Here is an 18797-nt window from a genome sequence, read left to right on the forward strand (position 1 = left end):
ACAGATATTACATTTACCTTTTAAAACATGTTTTATCATGTTTAATTTAAAATAATGATTATACAATAATATATGAAATCAATTTCAATATAGAATTGCAAAGAGCTAAAATGAAATACATTAAAATGTTTAACACAATCTTTGGAATGTGCGATTGCATATAGTAAACTAAACCCCTAAGATATCTGATTTTAAAATGATTTTTAAGAAATATACATAGACATATTATTAATTACATATAAAGAACGTAACACAAAACCTTACTATTTTTATTTGCATAAAATTATTCGAGTCATTTGTAATTATTGCTTTCTATAATTTAGCCTGTAAAAAGTTACACGTGATGCCGATTTAATATCGCCATGCTATTGTATAGTCGTAACGTCACTGCTCGAAATTAATTCGACGCAAAATCCATCATGTATATATATAACGTGTAACATGTCATGAATAAATAAATTTAAAAAATAAAACTTGTCGAACGTAATTATTATCAACAAATAAAGGACACGAAATACAGCGCACTCATCTTTAAATACTGAACATTTTATTAATGAATTATAAATAGCCTATATGCAAGTATTATTTACATATTTAATTCGCTACAAACTGCTTACAATTATACGTAATCACATATGGCGTATATCTTTTAAAAAAGATGTGCATATATAACTAACATATACGCGAAAACATGTTGTACACGAAATATAAAAATATCTCACATTCTTTTAATAGGAATAAATTTCACTGTTCACTGTTATTACCGTTGTAACATCTCCGGACTACCAACTACCAGGATGAAAAAAGATTTTTCTAAGATTATTGTTATTATTTTTATTTGTTTTTAATTATCTCGTAGACTTCCAGTTCCGTTGTCGGTAACAAAATTCCTTCATCTTACGCATATAATTCCTCCTCGTCCAGCTTATTCTTTTTCTGCATCTGGAGCACAAAGATAACGACCCTGCCACCACTATTCTTCTGTGGCATTTGAGGTACCTGATCTGGACGGAGACACTTTCTCCTATAAAGTGGTGTCTGGTAATATACCGTAATTTTCAGCACAGTCTCAACAAATTCTCCCACCTTGTTGGGTACAAATATGCATATATACCTTTCAAATAACTATAATGTATTTTCCCTTGATCAACTGTTCAGAATATTCTCGGGGCATTCTTTTTTATCCTGTTGGTCCGGAGACGTTATATTACTACTTATTGTTATCACTATTATTTCTATAACAAAATATATAAAAATACATGTGTAAAACCATCACAATTATTGGAATACTTAATTCATAAATACATAAGAATACATCATACACAATACCATTAAGAACAATACCTTATCGTGAGTAATACATAACATAATGTAACAATTCTTTTAGATTCGCTATTAAGCGAATGAAATTATATTGTCGGCATTCCTTATTTTATTTCTTTTATAAGAGATAAAAAATTTGTTCAAGTAATCTTCGTTTTATGTAAAACATATATAGAAAAGGACGATAGATTACAGTTTGTGTATTCAGTTATATTTTCAACGAGAAGTATAAGGCATAGATTTTTATGCAGTATTACTATGAATAATAGTAACTTTTGTCAATGTTACTATTATTATTACTGTTGTTGGTATTCAAAAAATGAAAATAGTTTTTAACATGTTGAAATACCTTGAACATTTTAAAATATAAATGTAAAAATACTTCTATAAAAATGCTATTGCAATTTTAAGTACTTGGTACCTAATTCAACATTGGGGGCTTACTTATTATCTTCATATATTTTGTTGAAACATCTACCTGTATAAAATCTAATCTCCTTCTGCAGTCACTACATATAAGCTCTTGTGTTTCTTAATGCATATTTTATAATTATCCTTTAGAAATGTATTGTATCGCATAGAATATAAAGGTACATGGGTACCTTACCACAAAAAAAGACAAATAGTTATTAAATGTATTATTTAAATAATGTAAGAGACGCTATAGTCTAGTACATTTTATATATAATTAGTTCAAATAAATACAATTGTTTGATGAGATAAGTTAAAAATACCACTTCCCACTGACAATTAATCTAGAATTTATATTTGTCAGCAAAAATTATGAACATTATAATGTAATGAGCGCTTTCCCTTTAGTTAGAATTATAATACTATAATAACAGGTAGACTGTGCTATTGCTCGTTGCGCCAAAGTGAACAAATGCACATATTAAAATATCAACCCTGTTTCTACATACAACTCACTAATATCTATGTACAACTATTATGATACACTTTATACATTTCTCAAGTATGAATCTGTGCATTTATTAATCAAAATTGAAGACTATAGTACCTAATAAATATATATTAACAGATATATCACTAATGAAGTAATCTATCTTTCTTTGTATTTACCAATTGAATACTAATTAGTAGTATACAGTTAATTCAAGACTTGTTTAAACAAAAATGATTTTCATACATTGTTAAAATAATTAAAAGCATTTAAGTCATTCAAATCAGTTTATTAGCGATAAATCATGTGTTAAGTGTCGAAACAGTTTTATGGAAGACACTGTAGTATAAATATCATAGAACTAAGTTATTAAATTCATAGTTTAATAAACAGGATATATACAAGGCACTTGTTCAGTTCAGCCTCACAATCTTCAATTTTGATACACAAAGGAAATATTAATTGTTCATAAAGTATGACCTGCACTCTTTCTAGCAAACTACTGTCCTATAAAAATTACATCAAATTTGGAATAATATTGCTTTGCATAGGTTCTGATAATAAAACAATTGAACTAGTTTCAACTAGTATTTGATATATCTATATCAACTGTTTCTTCTTTGAGCAATGCCCGTTTATCTTCTTTACTAGTAGCTTGTCGTTTACCACCAACTTTGCGTTTACCTCTATTGAGTACACCATTTTCTTCATCCATCATACGCAAAATTTGCGTTTGATCAGAACTTTCTATCGGTGCGATCGAAATATCACGAACTGCACGAAATTTACCACAATTGTTTAAATGTTCATTTTCTAATCGGAAGAAATTCCAAACGAATCGCCTTAAAATGAATATATTTTTATATACTAATTACTCTAATTTAAATATTCATTGAGGTACATATAAATAATAAAATAACTAAAGACGTACCTAAAGACTTCAAGAGGTGCTACTATCGATGTCATTAAATCACTAGATACATATCCACACTCAATAAGAACGAAACTCGCGATCCATGCAAACCTCAGAATAAAATCCTCGATTATAGCAAAATAATAGAATCCCTAAAGAAGTATCAAGTGCAATAAATAATTGACTGAAAAAGAAAGATTAGAACATACTTTTATTTACATACCGCTGCTGAATATACTACTTCTTCGCGTAAGAATTTATTTTCACCAGCATTGCTATCTAAAAGACCCCAATCCATTTTTAAATCCCACGTTAGTGAATAAATAGAATTGACAATACAACTAAAGATCCAAAGCCACAACCATGGATTTTCCCAACGATTTGAATATTCCGCTAAAATTAATATTATTTATATCCTTGATTGAAAATAATATCAATCACATTAGAAAATTGTTTGTAACTTACCAGCATTGTATGCACACAGCGTATTAGATATGACAACAAGGAATGTAGTTGAATATTTTCCAGCATTAGCCAAATGTGGAAATGCCTCTTTAGAATCACGATATCGTCGTATACATTGTGCAAAACGAAACCATGCAGGTAGACAATTAACGATAGGTCTAACAAATAAGGATCCAGACATACATTGCGTAGTATCTCCTGCTTCTAGCCAGTTTCCATTGGTAATATAAAAACACGTTAAAAAGTGGAAGTCTAACAGTGCTGTGGCCATACTATTTAATTGATCTGCTAACCAGAAATCAGCAAAATTCACGTACGCAAATGGCGATATTAAAACTCTTCCCTAAAGATAAAAATAAAATTTTATTTCCTATAAATTGAAGCAATTCTTACAGTGTATGTTACGTTAATAGTACTTACAATGATCTTTAATAACCAAAATCGTGCCTCGTGACGAAACATTTTTAACGGATTTAAGAGAAATGCTAACATAATACAGACTAAAACTAATGGATTCACATATGGAGGAATGCTTAAGCTGACACTGTATAAAAAACTTAATAAACTGAGAGTCCATATAACTCCAAGAACAGCTGCTAATTCCATAAGATGTTGTTCAGATAAATGGTTTCGCGGATCCAATTCAAATATCAACACGTGATTCACACCGGACGATCGCCATCCATAAACATTCACGCCAATAAGAAACAAAAATTGTATAATAAGCAGAGGTCCACGATATAATCTAAATGCAATTTTTAAGTTTTCACCACCATCGTGAAATATTGCTAGAAATAAAATAAAAGAAAATAGAGTATATAATTATATTTACTTTAGTTATTACATACTTCTTGTTATTACCTGAAAGTACAACTGCCACAAAGAGAACAATGAAACTACCAGAAAATAATCCAACTTTAAAAGTGGTCCATGGACTTTGATGCTCACCTAAAGGTGGTACACGTAAACGTTTCATTGCGCGTTGTCTGTCTCCACCTTCTAAATCGTTTGTTACTGTAGTTTCTGTATCTTGTATGAGATTGTCTATATCTTTTGATGTATAAAAATGTGCGGTTTCTACACATTCCATCCTCCATTTTGATCCACTATCTACAGACAATAACTGAAAATAGAAATAAAGATAATATTACACCATGTACATATAAGACACAAATTGCTATGATGTATGAGGTGTGCTGAGTTTTTACTTGTGTTTAATAGGATAAGGGACTTTAAAATAAGTATTAGTTCTTTCCTTATTTTTTCATTATTGTTTAAATGAACCTGTAAACCTAGAGAAATACAACAAAAATAAGTATGAATTAATGCAACAATAAGAAACAAAATCTCTTTTTCTATGTACCTTGTCGTGTTTTTTAAGAATCTTTCGAAAACCAGTGTAATTAAGATTTTGATAGTTCTGAAGAAGTATAAGAGACAAATAAAATTCTGAGAATGCAAGTTTCAATTCTCTCAGCTTCCTTGTTGGTAAATGAGGCTTAACATTCACTTTCCCCTTATTTTTCCCTCCACCATGTTGTAATTCTAATGCTGTCTTCAATTCGCTTTGAAGAGCTGCATATTTACGAGTGGCTTCTGCTAACTTTTCTATACATATATAAAGAAGATCAATGTTTATTTAAATGTTTTATTCTTAATAGATATGATTGTAAATTTCCATTTATTTGAATTTATATGTACATAATCATATAGAACATCCTTACCAGAATAAAAAGTATTAATTTTCTTCAATTCACGGTCACAAAATGTAAAAAATACTTCATCAAAAGAAGCAAAGTGTCGAGATATCACTTCTGGTTCAACACTTTCAGCTGACGGTGCTTCTTCTACAGCAGTATAGAGCATTGCCTTCATTTCCTATTAACCCAAATAGGTCATTTTAATTAGTAGTGTAATGATCTTTCATTGCACAAAGTGCCCCAGAATAAGTAGGAAATATTTTAGGAGTGCCTTTGGAAAACCTAAACTATAAAAAGTTCATATTAGGATATATCCTATTTGATTTTCTTTTCAAATTATAACAGATTTTGTTTTGCAATTCATATTTCTTTCCATAGACAAATATTGTGTTTCTCAAGTTTCCAGCAAATATAGACTACATCTGGATATTTAAAAATTGGAAAACAGTCATTGGTAAGATATCTGCAAGCTTGCATTGGAATACAAAGATACCATCTCGAATACCTTTTATGAAAAGTAGTATATAAAGTAGTGTATAAAATAAAAAATAAAAATTAAATCCACTATAACTCGAAAACAAAGTCAAGTAAGATATATTTATATGAAGTCTTTTTATTGTTTATATATGCAGAAGCTACTCCTAAAATATTTCCTACTTATCCTGAGACACCCGTATGTCTCCATTGGCATAGAAATAAATTTTTAACAAAGATAATTAAAATATAAATATTTTAATTTTCAATACTATTTTATTTTACCTCATAGCTTATGTATTGCTTACGCCACTCAGGCGTAATGTGAGCAGACAGATGTTCTGCAAACTTCATCTTGCTTCAATTAACGCAATAATCTGCAATAAACAAATTCATTTAAATTATTGCTAAAGTGATATAAATATATAATATTAAAAATTTCCATAAAATAATTATGTATATAATAAAGCATATATAAAAGAATGAGATATATAAATGAGATACAAAGTGAGAAAATCATATATTATTATTATTGAAGAAACTTCTTTATTTCTATAGTCTATATATCTTCATAAACATTTACTCGATGTATTAATTTATTATTGCAAACAGCGTATGCCAAAAAAGTAAAAAAATAATAAAGTGAGCAAAATGAAATATTATAGTAATATAATTACAAAGTAGAAAATGAAAAGATGAACAATTGAATCAAATGTTTCGTTTCACGCTCATCTTTAAGGAATTAAACCACGAAAGAGGTTACATACAACACATATAATGCACTTAAAACCTTTGTCGGCAGTACTAAGTCAATATTTTCTGAATTCGTTTACTTCATGATAAATTATTATTACTTACATATATATGGATGTCTTTATTCTTACTTCTTACGTTTAGCTGTCAAGCTTTACACGACACATAGCACCATTGTTTTTATACGTACAGGCGATATTCATTAGACAGCTATAAGTCTTTTTATTACTTAATTTAGAACGCTTTTCGCGAAGATAGATAGCTTCTAGTGTCCATTTGCCAGTAAGGATTGACGAGAATTTTCCGATTAAATACCTTTGATAATCTCATCGCTCGAAGATTTATTTCAGTTAGATAAAATGCTTATATGTGATATATATATAATCTATAATAGTTGTACGTAGTTTATAATGTTAAGCATTCGTATTTCGATTCTTATTTTACAAAAAAGGATTTTGTTTATATGTTTACAAACTTTTTATATTTATTTTATTTAACCGAATTATATCCATCAAATAGTTGATTATATATAAAAAAATAGAACTATAGCACACAAATAATTACAAACATTTGTATTTGAAGTTGGCTATGTGGATTTTTGTATTTTTTAGCAGATATTGAGTTCTTTGAGACAATCTTTTATTATATTATTACGCTCAGAATATTCTCTCAATTAACATTTACTTTGAATTTAATTTTTAATGTAGATAAAACATTTTTTTCAATTTTGTCAAGGATTTTTAATTGTTATAACATAATAAAATTTTATTAAATATGTATGTGAATTCAATCTTCTACTTCGTAAAAGATACGTATACATATGTATGCAACATGCACAAATATATATTTAAATATATATAAACAAAACTATTAAATATATAAAAAATAAAATATTATAACATCATAAGATAAATAGTATAATGCGTAAAAAAATGTATAAAACATTAAAAATATAGTTTTAGAAGATTGTATAATAATTATCTTTTAAAGAGTAATTATGCGTATGTATAATCAATAATAGAAGAAGATTCTTAATGTAATTCTTTTCAAATGAAAAAAAAGTGGATTTTATCTGTTTATATTTAATCTAATTAATATCCAGTATAACAAAAAATAATACAAGACAAATAAGTTACGTCAACAATTAACATTACACAGTTTACATTGATAATATTTTGACTAGATATATCATTTATTTAAAATCTAAAATGTTTTCATATATTTAAAGTCATTTTTGGTAATGTTATCTGGAACTTTTATATCTGTCTTTTTTTCACGAATTATTTTCGTAAAATGATTTATGCGCTTTTATTTGTTAACTTATACTCATATATATGATATATATATGTGTGTGTGTGTGTGTGTGTGCATAAATGCAAATATTTGCATATTTATTCTAATAAACCGTTTTATAGGTGGCGCTATAAAAAACATACATACTATATCAGCTATACATATAATATATATATATTTTTTAGGCTGCACATACTACAAGCTGCTACAAGCCAACAAGTTAACAATACACATATAGTGCCTTTGCAAAGCAGCAAAATTAATCATTACATCAAGTTTACAAATTATAATGTTTTCTCTAAATATTGTATATATTAAAACGAACTAAGTAGATTATTCAATAAGTACTATAAAGAAAAAAAAGCTTTAAACAGGAAAGAACAACTTATCATTACTATAAAATTTGTAAGTATATTTCTCTGCTTTTTATATTTATTTTTTTTAGTTTTATCATGTTGGAAAGATTGGAATTTAGTTCCAAGTATGGTTTCAAGTTAATGTTGTAGTACTCACATATAAAAAACACGTGTAAATTTGTACAAGAATAATATTAATGCCTATATTATAAGAACTAATTTTTAAAATATTATTTCTGTAAATAATAAATCTAAGACAACTTGTATTTTAAATAGTTAGTATTAACTATGTTAATGTCATGTTTTAATTTATTAGAGAATAAAATTGATAAAATAATATTTGTAATATATTAATTTTTTATGTGTAATATAAATAATAAACTTAGTTTTTATTTTTCCAGAATGCATAATACTTTATAGTTAATCCAAACCTAAGATACCATGAACCGTTTACTACTATTATTATTCTTCGTTAATTTCATAAATAATAGTATATCATGGGAGACTTTTATGAGGGGTCGAAGCAAATATGGTAATCTAGGTGCTCCAATTTTATCTGAAGATCATGAACTTCCAAGTGCTGAATGGTTTACACAGTTTCTAGATCACTTTAATCCAACTGATGCACGTGTTTGGCAACAGGTAATATAAGAATATATTAAATATTTCTTAATTTTTATTTTATAATATAAATTCTTTTATTATTTTTTCAGAGATATTTTGTAAATGGAGAGTACTATAAGAAAGGTGGTCCAGTATTTTTGATGATAAGTGGTGAAGCTGCAGCAAATGCTAAATGGATGGTAGAAGGTCAATGGATCGAATATGCTAAGCAATTTGGAGCACTGTGTTTTCAAGTGGAACACCGCTTTTATGGGCAAAGTCATCCCACTTCGTATGTAACATTGTTTATAAAATATATAATTGATACATTTTAAGTTATAATGTTATGTTTTCGTTATCTGCAGGGATCTGGGTGTGAAAAATTTAATGTATCTTTCATCGCAACAGGCACTTGCAGATTTGGCTTACTTTATACAACTCATGAATATTAATTACAAGTTACCAGCTGGTACTAAATGGATTGCATTTGGAGGATCATATGCTGGATCATTAGCTGCTTGGTTGCGTTATAAATATCCTCATTTAGTACATGGTGCTGTTTCTGCTAGTGGTCCTTTATTAGCAGAAATTGATTTTCAAGGTAAATATAAAATACACTTAAATACAAAAAATATTTTATTTAAAACAGAAGTGTTTTATATTAATAATTATACTTTATAGAATACTTTGTTGTTGTCGAGAATGCGCTCAAAGAACATTCTGAAGCATGTGTAAATGCAATACTAGAAGCAAACAAACAATTTCACATAATGTTACATCATCCTATCGGTCAACAAGGAATAGCTAAAAAATTTATGTAAGTAAAAGTAACATTCTTCATTTACAGATCAAATATATCATTATTGGAAAATTATTTTTACTTATAGTTTATGTGATCCAATCAATGAACATACCAAACGTAATGATATTTCGAATTTGTATGAAACAATAGCAAGTATCTTTGCTGGTATTGTACAGTACAATAAAGACAATCGTAATAATTCCGCAATGGCTAATCTTACTATCGATAGTGCCTGCGACATATTAACGAACGAAACATTGGGTATTGCTATTGACAGACTTGCAATTTTGAGCACTAAAATATTACAGGCATCAGAAGAAAAGTGTTTGGATTATATGTATAATAAAATGATTCATAAACTTCGTAACATAACATGGGCTAGCGAAGAAGCAGAAGGGGGTAATGTATTTTTTTACTTATATTATTGCTGTTTTCATTTTTATTTATTGTATTTTAAAATATATTTTTTGTAGGACGCCAATGGACGTACCAAACGTGTACAGAATTTGGATTCTTTCAAACTTCGACAGCGCGCCCAAAATTATTTAGTGAAACTTTCCCAGTAGATTTCTTTGTACAACAATGCATTGATATATTTGGACCAAGGTTTATTTAAAATTACGATAAATACATTTCTCAATTATGATAAATCATTAGCTATAAAATTATAACATTTCCGTATTCTAACAGGTACAATATTCATTTGCTGAATTCGGCAGTGAATAGAACAAATATTTTATATGGAGGATTAGATTTAAAGACTACAAATGTAGTATTTGTACATGGATCAATTGATCCTTGGCATGTTTTGGGAATTACAAAATCACCAAATCCGCAAATGCCTGCCATTTATATTGATGGTGTGTACATATTGATTGAAATTTTTCATTTTTCATGTAATATAAAAAATTTATTTATTATTATGACCATAGGTACTGCTCATTGTGCCAACATGTATCCTCCTTCCAAAAATGATCCACTTCAGTTAAAAGCTGCCAGAGTTGAGGTTGGACATTTAATAGATGAATGGCTGCATAATTAAATATGATATTTTTAACGCTGTGTGTGCTACATTTAACTACTTTATGATAAGTAGTTTTTTATTTTTGAAACAAAAATGATGTATTAAAAGAATTAAATTTATTTTATTAACTTTTTGAACAATTTGTATTTTCCTTTATGAACTTCTGTGAAACAATTATGATACATAAATATTTTTAGTTCAAATAATTCGTGCATAACTAAGACTAAAACTAACTATGTACGTACATAACAAGTTACTGAAGATACACGAGTGTTCACCATTCTGTGTTTATGTTTAAATCACAAGAATGCATGTATAGATACAATTAAACAAGTTTGCCCATAATGGCACTATTACAATTTTTTGTGGATTACTGAAGTATTAAATAAATACATGTACAAACTTACTATGAATATCTTACGTCAGTCAATGAATAAATACATATCTATTAATTATATATGTTTTATTCTTGACAAGCATGGGAAAAAATGTTCAACTGGTTAAAATAATACTAAACATAAATAATTCATTAAGGTGTTTTAAAATCTGCAAAAACAGATCTGACATGAATTTTAATAAGTGTAAAGTGTCTTAAAATGAGCACCATAACTAAATGAATTTTGATTCTGATATGGATAGCGTCGGCCTTTCCTTAACGGTACCATCTTCGAATATCGTTTCGTTATGAGTTTGTTCGATTCCTTTAAGGCGAGGCCAAGGTGCCCATTACAGATATTGATCAACCGAGTATGCGTATGATTTTCGTAAAATATTGTCAATCCTATTATAATCAAACATTCTTATAATAGTTTGTATAGAATTCGTTTAAAAATTATTAGAATTCGTTTGATCAGTAATTATACATATACATATATTACTCTCTCATTTTTTTGGCATATCCTTCGATCAACTCGTGATCCTCCTACATTCACAACTTTCATCTTTGACTTACGCTACTGCAGTATACGGTATTTACATTACGTAACAAGGTAGTCGTAAATAATTTACTGTATAACAGAACAATAAATGTAGGATGAATTAGTTTTTCTATCTATGAATCACGCTTAAAAATTCTCCTACGCAACGTTTGAATTGTTCACCACGTTCTTTTAAGTTTCCATTTTAAATGGAGTTACAAATTATTTCATAAATGATATAGCAGAATATATGGATGGATGGTGATTTAATGCTAAGAAGAAGATGAAATATAAGAAAACTTATCCACATGAAACTTTATTTCTAAAAAAAAATGATTTTAAATATTTGTCAAATGTTTGTTATGATATATATGCCTTTGGTAATATTTTATTTTACTGACTTCTTCGTCAAATGACTACAAAAAATTGTTTTACGAATATTAGATATACATATACATATTTCTTGAAAAAATTTGGGATAAAAATTTATAATTTGTGATAAATATACATTCTTTTAAGTAAACTTTGAATTGTAAATGGCAAACAATATGCATTTTTGATATTCTAGCTTACAATTAGTTGAATTACTAGAAACAATTAGTTGAATTTTAAACACAAGATTTTATACATGTTTCAAAATGTATTATATATATGTAATTTAGATCTAGAATATTATAGAAAATGTCAACAATCTACCTCAAAAGCTTTTTGAGATAGATGTGCTTTTCTATAAAAAATAAAGATTATTTAGAAATTAAAATTGAAATTGAAGCAACGTATGAATTCATCAATTTTTTTCTTGAAGAATCAGATCAATATATAAAATCCACATAGTACTGTATTTAAAAAATAAAAAAAGATGTTTATATATAAAAATACACATACACAAGAAGAATTTCACCTATGTAAACAAATTTGAGCACTACTGTCTACATACAAATATTTTTAAATCAAAATATTACCAAATAAACATTCAATTAATTATATCCTTCACATTCAACAAATAATCAAAGATACATTAGCTGAAATTAAAACTCTATATTGAAGGCAGTTTACCTTACATTTTGCAAGTATTTCTTAACATAAAGTCACCATCTTCCAGTGCGTCACCATTTATAAAATATGCATACAGCATAAAAAAAGACAGCTTGCTCGTGATCCAATCGCGACTCGTCACAATAATCGATTCACCGAAAATCTCAAAAAAATAAGCGGTTCTAGGTAACCGATTTTGTGTTCAGTATCTGTGATGAGACTGAGATTGCCTCCACTCGGGCGTAGAGTTACCATGGTGATGATGATGATGATGATGATGGCGTTTCTTGTCAGAAATGCTGGCGTGCTTGTTAGACGGGTACGTGGCTACATCGCTCACAACTAATTCTGAACCATCTCTCTCGGTGTTGTTGCCACGGTAATTTTCTCGGTATCCTGGTTCATCCAGGGTCTCCTTGCGACGAAGAGGAGGATGATTGGTCTTATGACCGGCCGTCTCATGCAGATTTTCCCAAGCTTGACGGTAATATCGATTCAGTCCTCCTCGACTCTCAGAGGAACTGCTTCCAAAGCTGGCCACGGTATTGCAATCTGGAGATGCACGGTGTCGGTAATGCTTGCTGCTTCTACCGCGATTTCTGTGTGAATAGGTTAAGATATTTATTATTATTTCAACTTCGGCACCTTTCTGCATAATGATTTACTGGTAATATCTATAGGTTGAAAAAATGATAAGTTGTAGGTTACAGATTTAAGTTGTACAACTTTACTATTTTATATAGAACATTTGTCGAATAAGACTATTGAATGGTAATTTGTAAAATTGATGTACAGAAGTAGTTTTCTAGAAAACTAATGTATGGAAGGTAACTTATAATTTGTAATATGTAACATTTCACTACTAACGTTAGTTGTATTGTGCAAGAGGGACCAAGTATTATTTAAAATTATTATTTTCTTTTTCTAACCTGAATACAGTACGATATCATTGTTGTGTTTAATTTATACACCTTGGGTATAAATTTATGGCATAAATGAAGTCAGGAGAGATTCTGTAGTTCAAAATAAGGTGAAAATAAAAAAATAAAATTGCGTCGAAAATTTCATTTTATAGAAAATCGTGTTTGGAAACTTATCACATAGGTATTCATGTATTTGATTGATTTTCGACTGGATAGGAGTAAGGAATTGACAGGATGTTATTCTACATAGGAAAATAAATTAAATTTTTTCGACCCGAAAATATAGAATAAAATGTATTCGTTTAAAGCCTAATTTTCAAGAAAATAAAATTTGAAAATTTGTCGAATATGCGATTTCTTGACCAAATAGAATCAAACTTTATTTCCTTCAAAAGGAAGCTTCAAACGAAAAATTTTTATTTATTCCTGTATAGCTGGGAATGAAGAAAATATATATGTACTTGAAAAGTTACACATATACATTTTTTCGAAAATAAATGCTTCGATGTAATTTTGTTATTTTTATTTTGAATTCAGAATCTGCCTGATTTCATTCGTTTTAGACCCACAGTGTATTTATAACTAATAATTTATGATCTTCCTTCCTTCTTCTTAGGAACATATATATATATATAGTAAGCAAGATATATATGCGGTTTGTTGTATCGTCGATTTGGCTTTCAGATATTTAGATTGTTCCTTACAGAAAATTCTTATTCAAATATTTCTGGTTTTTATTATAATACTTTAGTCCAAAAACTGAAGCCAAATCGATTGTTTCATTTTGTATTATGTATGTCTGTTTGGGAAATATAATTTAGCGAAGTGTAATTGAAGCAATTTGTAGTGAAATCATTAGCAATACCACCACCAATTTAAAGATGAAAGGAGCACCAAATAGTTAGATATAGATATATTAGGAGTTTATTATAATTTAAGTCCCTTGTGATTTTACTAAAATTATTTTAGTATATATAGTGAGCCATTTTCTAGTAATCATCGCATTTTTCCTTCAGCATAGCTTATTGTACTACCAGAAACTTTATGAAACATTATCAAGCTATGCTATTAAATAAATTTTAATATCCACAGATATAATTGTGAATATAGAGATATTAAATTTTAATTTGTTGAGATTATACAAATATGTTTAGTTGTCAATTTAAAGTTCTATATTTACAGTAACTTCCAAAACTGTTGCAACACTCTTTAAAACTGAATAACTGCTTAAAAATAGGACCAAACGGTTTGAATATTTTTAATAAGTTAGGAGAATTAGTTTACTAGATGATGTATAAAAAAGTTTTAAAAAAATTGCAATTGGTTGGAATCGCCAGGAAAGAAAGTAAAGATCGCATTTCCCAAAATTTTTTCTTGCACTTGTAATGAAACTTTAAAGAACACATTTCGAACATTTCGACATACATATATGTCGAAAATTTTATTGAAATTGGTTGACGCGGAAAGAAGAGACAGACACCGAAAGACCAGGCCATGAAAACTGTGTTTCTCGGCATCTTTAAACGTTTGTAGCTCATAGCAGCGTTAACCGATTTCGATGAAATTTTCAGCATGTATATAACTGATATAAATGTCTAAAATGTATTGTTTAAATTTTCATTACAAGCCCAGACAAAGAAGTTGCGGAAAATGTAATCTTTGCTTTCTTTCTTGGCGATTCCGACCAGTTGTAGCTTTTCCAAAAATTTTTTTATACGTGATCTAGTAAAATAATCTTCCTAATTTCTAAAAAATCCAAATCATTTGGTCTAATTTTAAAAAGGTTATTCAGTCTCAATGGGTATGGTAATTTTGAATGTCACTGGAATTTCATACATTCAGTTTTATCGTATTCAGTCATAATTATATCATGCTATTATTTCTTATTATTTAAGCCTATAAATATCAATTAATTAAAGTTATCTGACAATTTAATGATGTTCCACGTTTTTAAACCGAAGTAATAGTAGAGTTATATCAAATATGACAATAGAAAGTATTTTTACGAGCAATGAAATATCGAAGCACAAATAATCAAATGAAAGTTGGAAAAACAGTTGAATATGTGCATTAGTACTAAATTGTTAAAAAAATTCACGTGTATTGAATAGAAGGAGTATATTGAGAAATAAAATATGGAAGCACAGCGGTATCTTAAGTTGAAAAGTTAAAGCTTCAGAATTAGGTATTAATACACTAACAAAATATACAGGGTGGTTGGTAACTGGTGGTACAAACGGAAAGGAGGTGATTCTACGCGAAAAAAGAAGTCGAAAATATAGAATAAAAATTTTTCGTTCGAGGCTTTGTTTTCGAGAAAATCGACTTTGAATCCTCGCTCGGTACGCGTGCGGTACGTTATGACGGATCTCACTGTAGATCGTTGTCTCGATGGAAGAATTTAAAAAAGAAAAAAAATTTTTTATTCTATATTTTCGATTTCTTTTTTCGCGTAGATCACCCCCTTTCCGCTTGTACCACCACTTACCAACCACCCTGTATATCTCTATATTGCATAAGTTGACATATAGTGGAAATATCCAGTTTGTGCAAACCTATAACATAAACCAGCAAGCAAGAAACATCCAGTTTGCTCAAGTTCGTATAATTCACGAGCGAAGTCAATAGGCTGATCACGTGCCGGTTTATTTGATTTAAACATTGATATTATCGAATCGATGGCCTTGATATTATTTATTGATATTATCTCTTGAATGGCCTTGTTCAAAAGTGTTAGGTCATCTCGTATTTTTAATAAAATGTTGGTATTTGGTATAGATTATAAATTTTCAATTACAGGCGTGTTTTAATAAAATCATTATGTATATTAGTAGTGTATAATTTCGTCACTGTATAAATACTACTTCTTGATGTCTTTATTATATATTTAATTTTTTCCAATTTTGAGCTAATGTAATAACTGTTTTACGACTTTTGAGCGATGATGTACAACGTCCCTCGGCAACAAGATTTGAACGTGAAAGAGTTAATAAAAAATTAGTGCGAATATCAGTTTAGAACAACTTTTCATGCGAATTCAGTTATGTTTAATAGTCAACAAAATATTATTATATTTCTTCCACTAATTACTTGTTTGTAATTACTTTGTCCTATTTAAGCTATCTAGCAATTACTTTTTCTTCATTTATTCAAATCACGAACCATTATTGATCGATGGGCAAGTTATCTTAATTCAGAGACAATTACTTTTCAGAAACTGAGCAAATTTTTTCATAGAACACTTCATCCCATCAAACTCTAAACTTCCCACTATACGTATATTCTTCCCTGTAAATCAAATCTCTTCCATTAACGAAAAGGATAGTGCCCAATCCTATTTAAACGATGTGCTAAGAGAACAGTATACACAGATGAAGCTACTTGGGGGGGAAGAAAGTGCGTGAACGCTGCATTGACGTGTGTGCGTCCGGAAGGAGAGGAGAAGCTTTAAAAATACACTTCGTGGTGAGCTGTGGTGAACGAGCTATCGCTATATATGGGTGCTCATTATAAACGTTGCTCGTTTACCTTGACTAGTAATCACTCGCGAGGGTGGCGCATGGCGGTTGTAGTGGTACGTGGTGATGGTTGATGTAGTGGTGGGCGGTGGTTGCGTGGAGGGTGAGGGCGATAATGGTGGACTATATATGTATGTATATATAGGAAGTAATTGTTTGATAATCTTAAAGAGAAGGGTTGGAAAAGTATCCAGCGCGATGGGCCGCCGAGAGACCGAAGGAATAAGGATGATCGGTGCCGCGGCGAGCCGTCAAATCGCGGCGCCCCAGGTGCTGGTCGGGGAAGGGCAGCGCCAGTAGCGTATACCAACGCGAGGGCATCCCGGTATCACCCCTTCCAAGGCCACCACTACCGCCACCCCTCAACGCACCAACCCCACCAAGCCCCCTGCGGCGCCTTCCTCTGACGCTGCCACTGCCGCTAGCCACCGCAACGCAAATGGGCTCAGTGTTAATTGTTATTTCTTGATCGTTACCTAGTTTCCTCCGATCAATCTTTTCCATTTTTTTTCTTTTATTTTTTCCACTTCTTAAAATTACTTCTTTTTTGCGGACGTTACTATTTCTTTTTTAACACTTTGCGATCGTATTCAGCTGAGATATGGGCACCGTGCTAGTTGGGATTAATTTTCATCGAACGGATACTAGTAATTAAATTGCGGATTTTTACGCGTTTTCATTTTATGCAAATTCAGGGGCGTAAAATGTATAGAATGTGCGAAATAATGTGCGAAAATATATAAAATAATCCGAATACTGTGCTCATTATAACACATATATCTGTCTTGATTTTACTTCTTTTTAATTATATTGTCAAGAAAATATGCAAAATATGAATTTGCATAAAAATCCGCGGTTTACTAATGATATAACAGCACGAAATATCCGACGAACCAAAATGAAATTATCGCTATTTTCGATTTCAAAGTATATACAGGGTGGTTGGCAACTGGTGGTACAAGCGGAAAGGGGGTGATTCTACGTGGAAAAAGAAGTCGAAAATACAGAATAAAAATTTTTTTTTAATTTTTCCATCGAGACAACGATCTACAGTGAGATCCGTTATAACGAGACGCGATAAAGTGCACGCGCACCGACCGACAATTCAAAGTCGATTTTTTCGAAAACAAAGCCTCGAACGAAAAAATTTTATTCTATATTTTCGACTTCTTTTTTCGCGTAGAATCACCCCCTTTCCGCTTGTACCACCAGTTACCAACCACCCTGTATATATATTATATCATTCAGTTTTCTTTTTGCTATTTTGGAGCATCCTTTATCAAATAATTCAAGATAAGAAAATACTTAATTGCATTAATTTGCAGAATCCTATTAAGATGTATCTTCGAAGTGAAATATGTTGTCAATATGAAAAGTTAATATGATTATACAATTAGAACGGTTCTTTTTTTTGGTAGCTGAGAATAAACATACGACCACAAAGGGTTAATGCTGATAATTTTTCTCTTCCCGCGAATGATTGTTTTATTGGTTGGATTAACCCTTTCGTTGCTGAGATAATTTTTAAATGTAAATCTTCATCTGTTAATGTATGTAACAATTGAATTTTCGTGGCAAATATATCGTTAAAGAAAAGTGAGTATTTTAGACATTATACACTGCCTCCCATAACTATAAAACCATTCTAAACTCTTCAATTCTTATACAAATAAATTAGAATTATATTCGAAAGTTCAAAATCGAAGAATTAAGCTTATTGAAATATGATATTACGACGAAATATAAAAATTATAATACAACATATAAAAATTGAAAGTTTTTGGATGGTTTTACAAT

The 18797-nt window shown here is 29.6% G+C and overlaps 3 protein-coding genes across 4 annotated transcripts in view; 1 reads left to right on the forward strand and 2 right to left on the reverse strand.

Annotated features, from left to right (window-relative positions):
* Positions 1-841: 841 nt before the first annotated feature.
* On the reverse strand, positions 842-6924 carry LOC117215713 (xenotropic and polytropic retrovirus receptor 1 homolog). Its single transcript, XM_033462131.1, has 10 exons — positions 6635-6924; positions 6062-6153; positions 5327-5480; positions 4966-5210; positions 4464-4725; positions 4023-4390; positions 3603-3945; positions 3361-3530; positions 3156-3289; positions 842-3066 (listed from the first exon to the last, which is right to left on the reverse strand). The coding sequence occupies exons 2-10, from the start codon at positions 6128-6130 to the stop codon at positions 2805-2807; spliced, it is 2007 nt and encodes a 668-aa protein (XP_033318022.1). The 5' UTR covers positions 6131-6153; positions 6635-6924; the 3' UTR covers positions 842-2804.
* Positions 6925-8038: 1114 nt separating this feature from the next.
* LOC117215701 (putative serine protease K12H4.7) lies at positions 8039-10747 on the forward strand. Its single transcript, XM_033462105.1, has 10 exons — positions 8039-8092; positions 8172-8227; positions 8580-8820; positions 8892-9073; positions 9147-9382; positions 9463-9598; positions 9669-9982; positions 10057-10189; positions 10274-10443; positions 10516-10747. Exons 3-10 carry the CDS (start codon positions 8620-8622, stop codon positions 10623-10625), a joined length of 1482 nt encoding a protein of 493 aa, XP_033317996.1. The 5' UTR covers positions 8039-8092; positions 8172-8227; positions 8580-8619; the 3' UTR covers positions 10626-10747.
* The window catches only part of LOC117215700, an 86385-nt gene continuing 78294 nt past the window's right edge, over positions 10707-18797 (reverse strand). For both annotated transcript variants that reach the window (XM_033462102.1, XM_033462104.1), the window contains one exon: positions 10707-13158. In XM_033462102.1, coding sequence (XP_033317993.1) covers positions 12762-13158 — 397 coding nt within the window. In that variant the 3' untranslated portion in view covers positions 10707-12761. The remainder of the gene's footprint in view (positions 13159-18797) is intronic.

Source organism: Bombus bifarius, unplaced genomic scaffold (assembly GCF_011952205.1).
Source record: "Bombus bifarius isolate JDL3187 unplaced genomic scaffold, Bbif_JDL3187 scf7180000009772, whole genome shotgun sequence".
Lineage (NCBI taxonomy): Eukaryota > Metazoa > Arthropoda > Insecta > Hymenoptera > Apidae > Bombus > Bombus bifarius.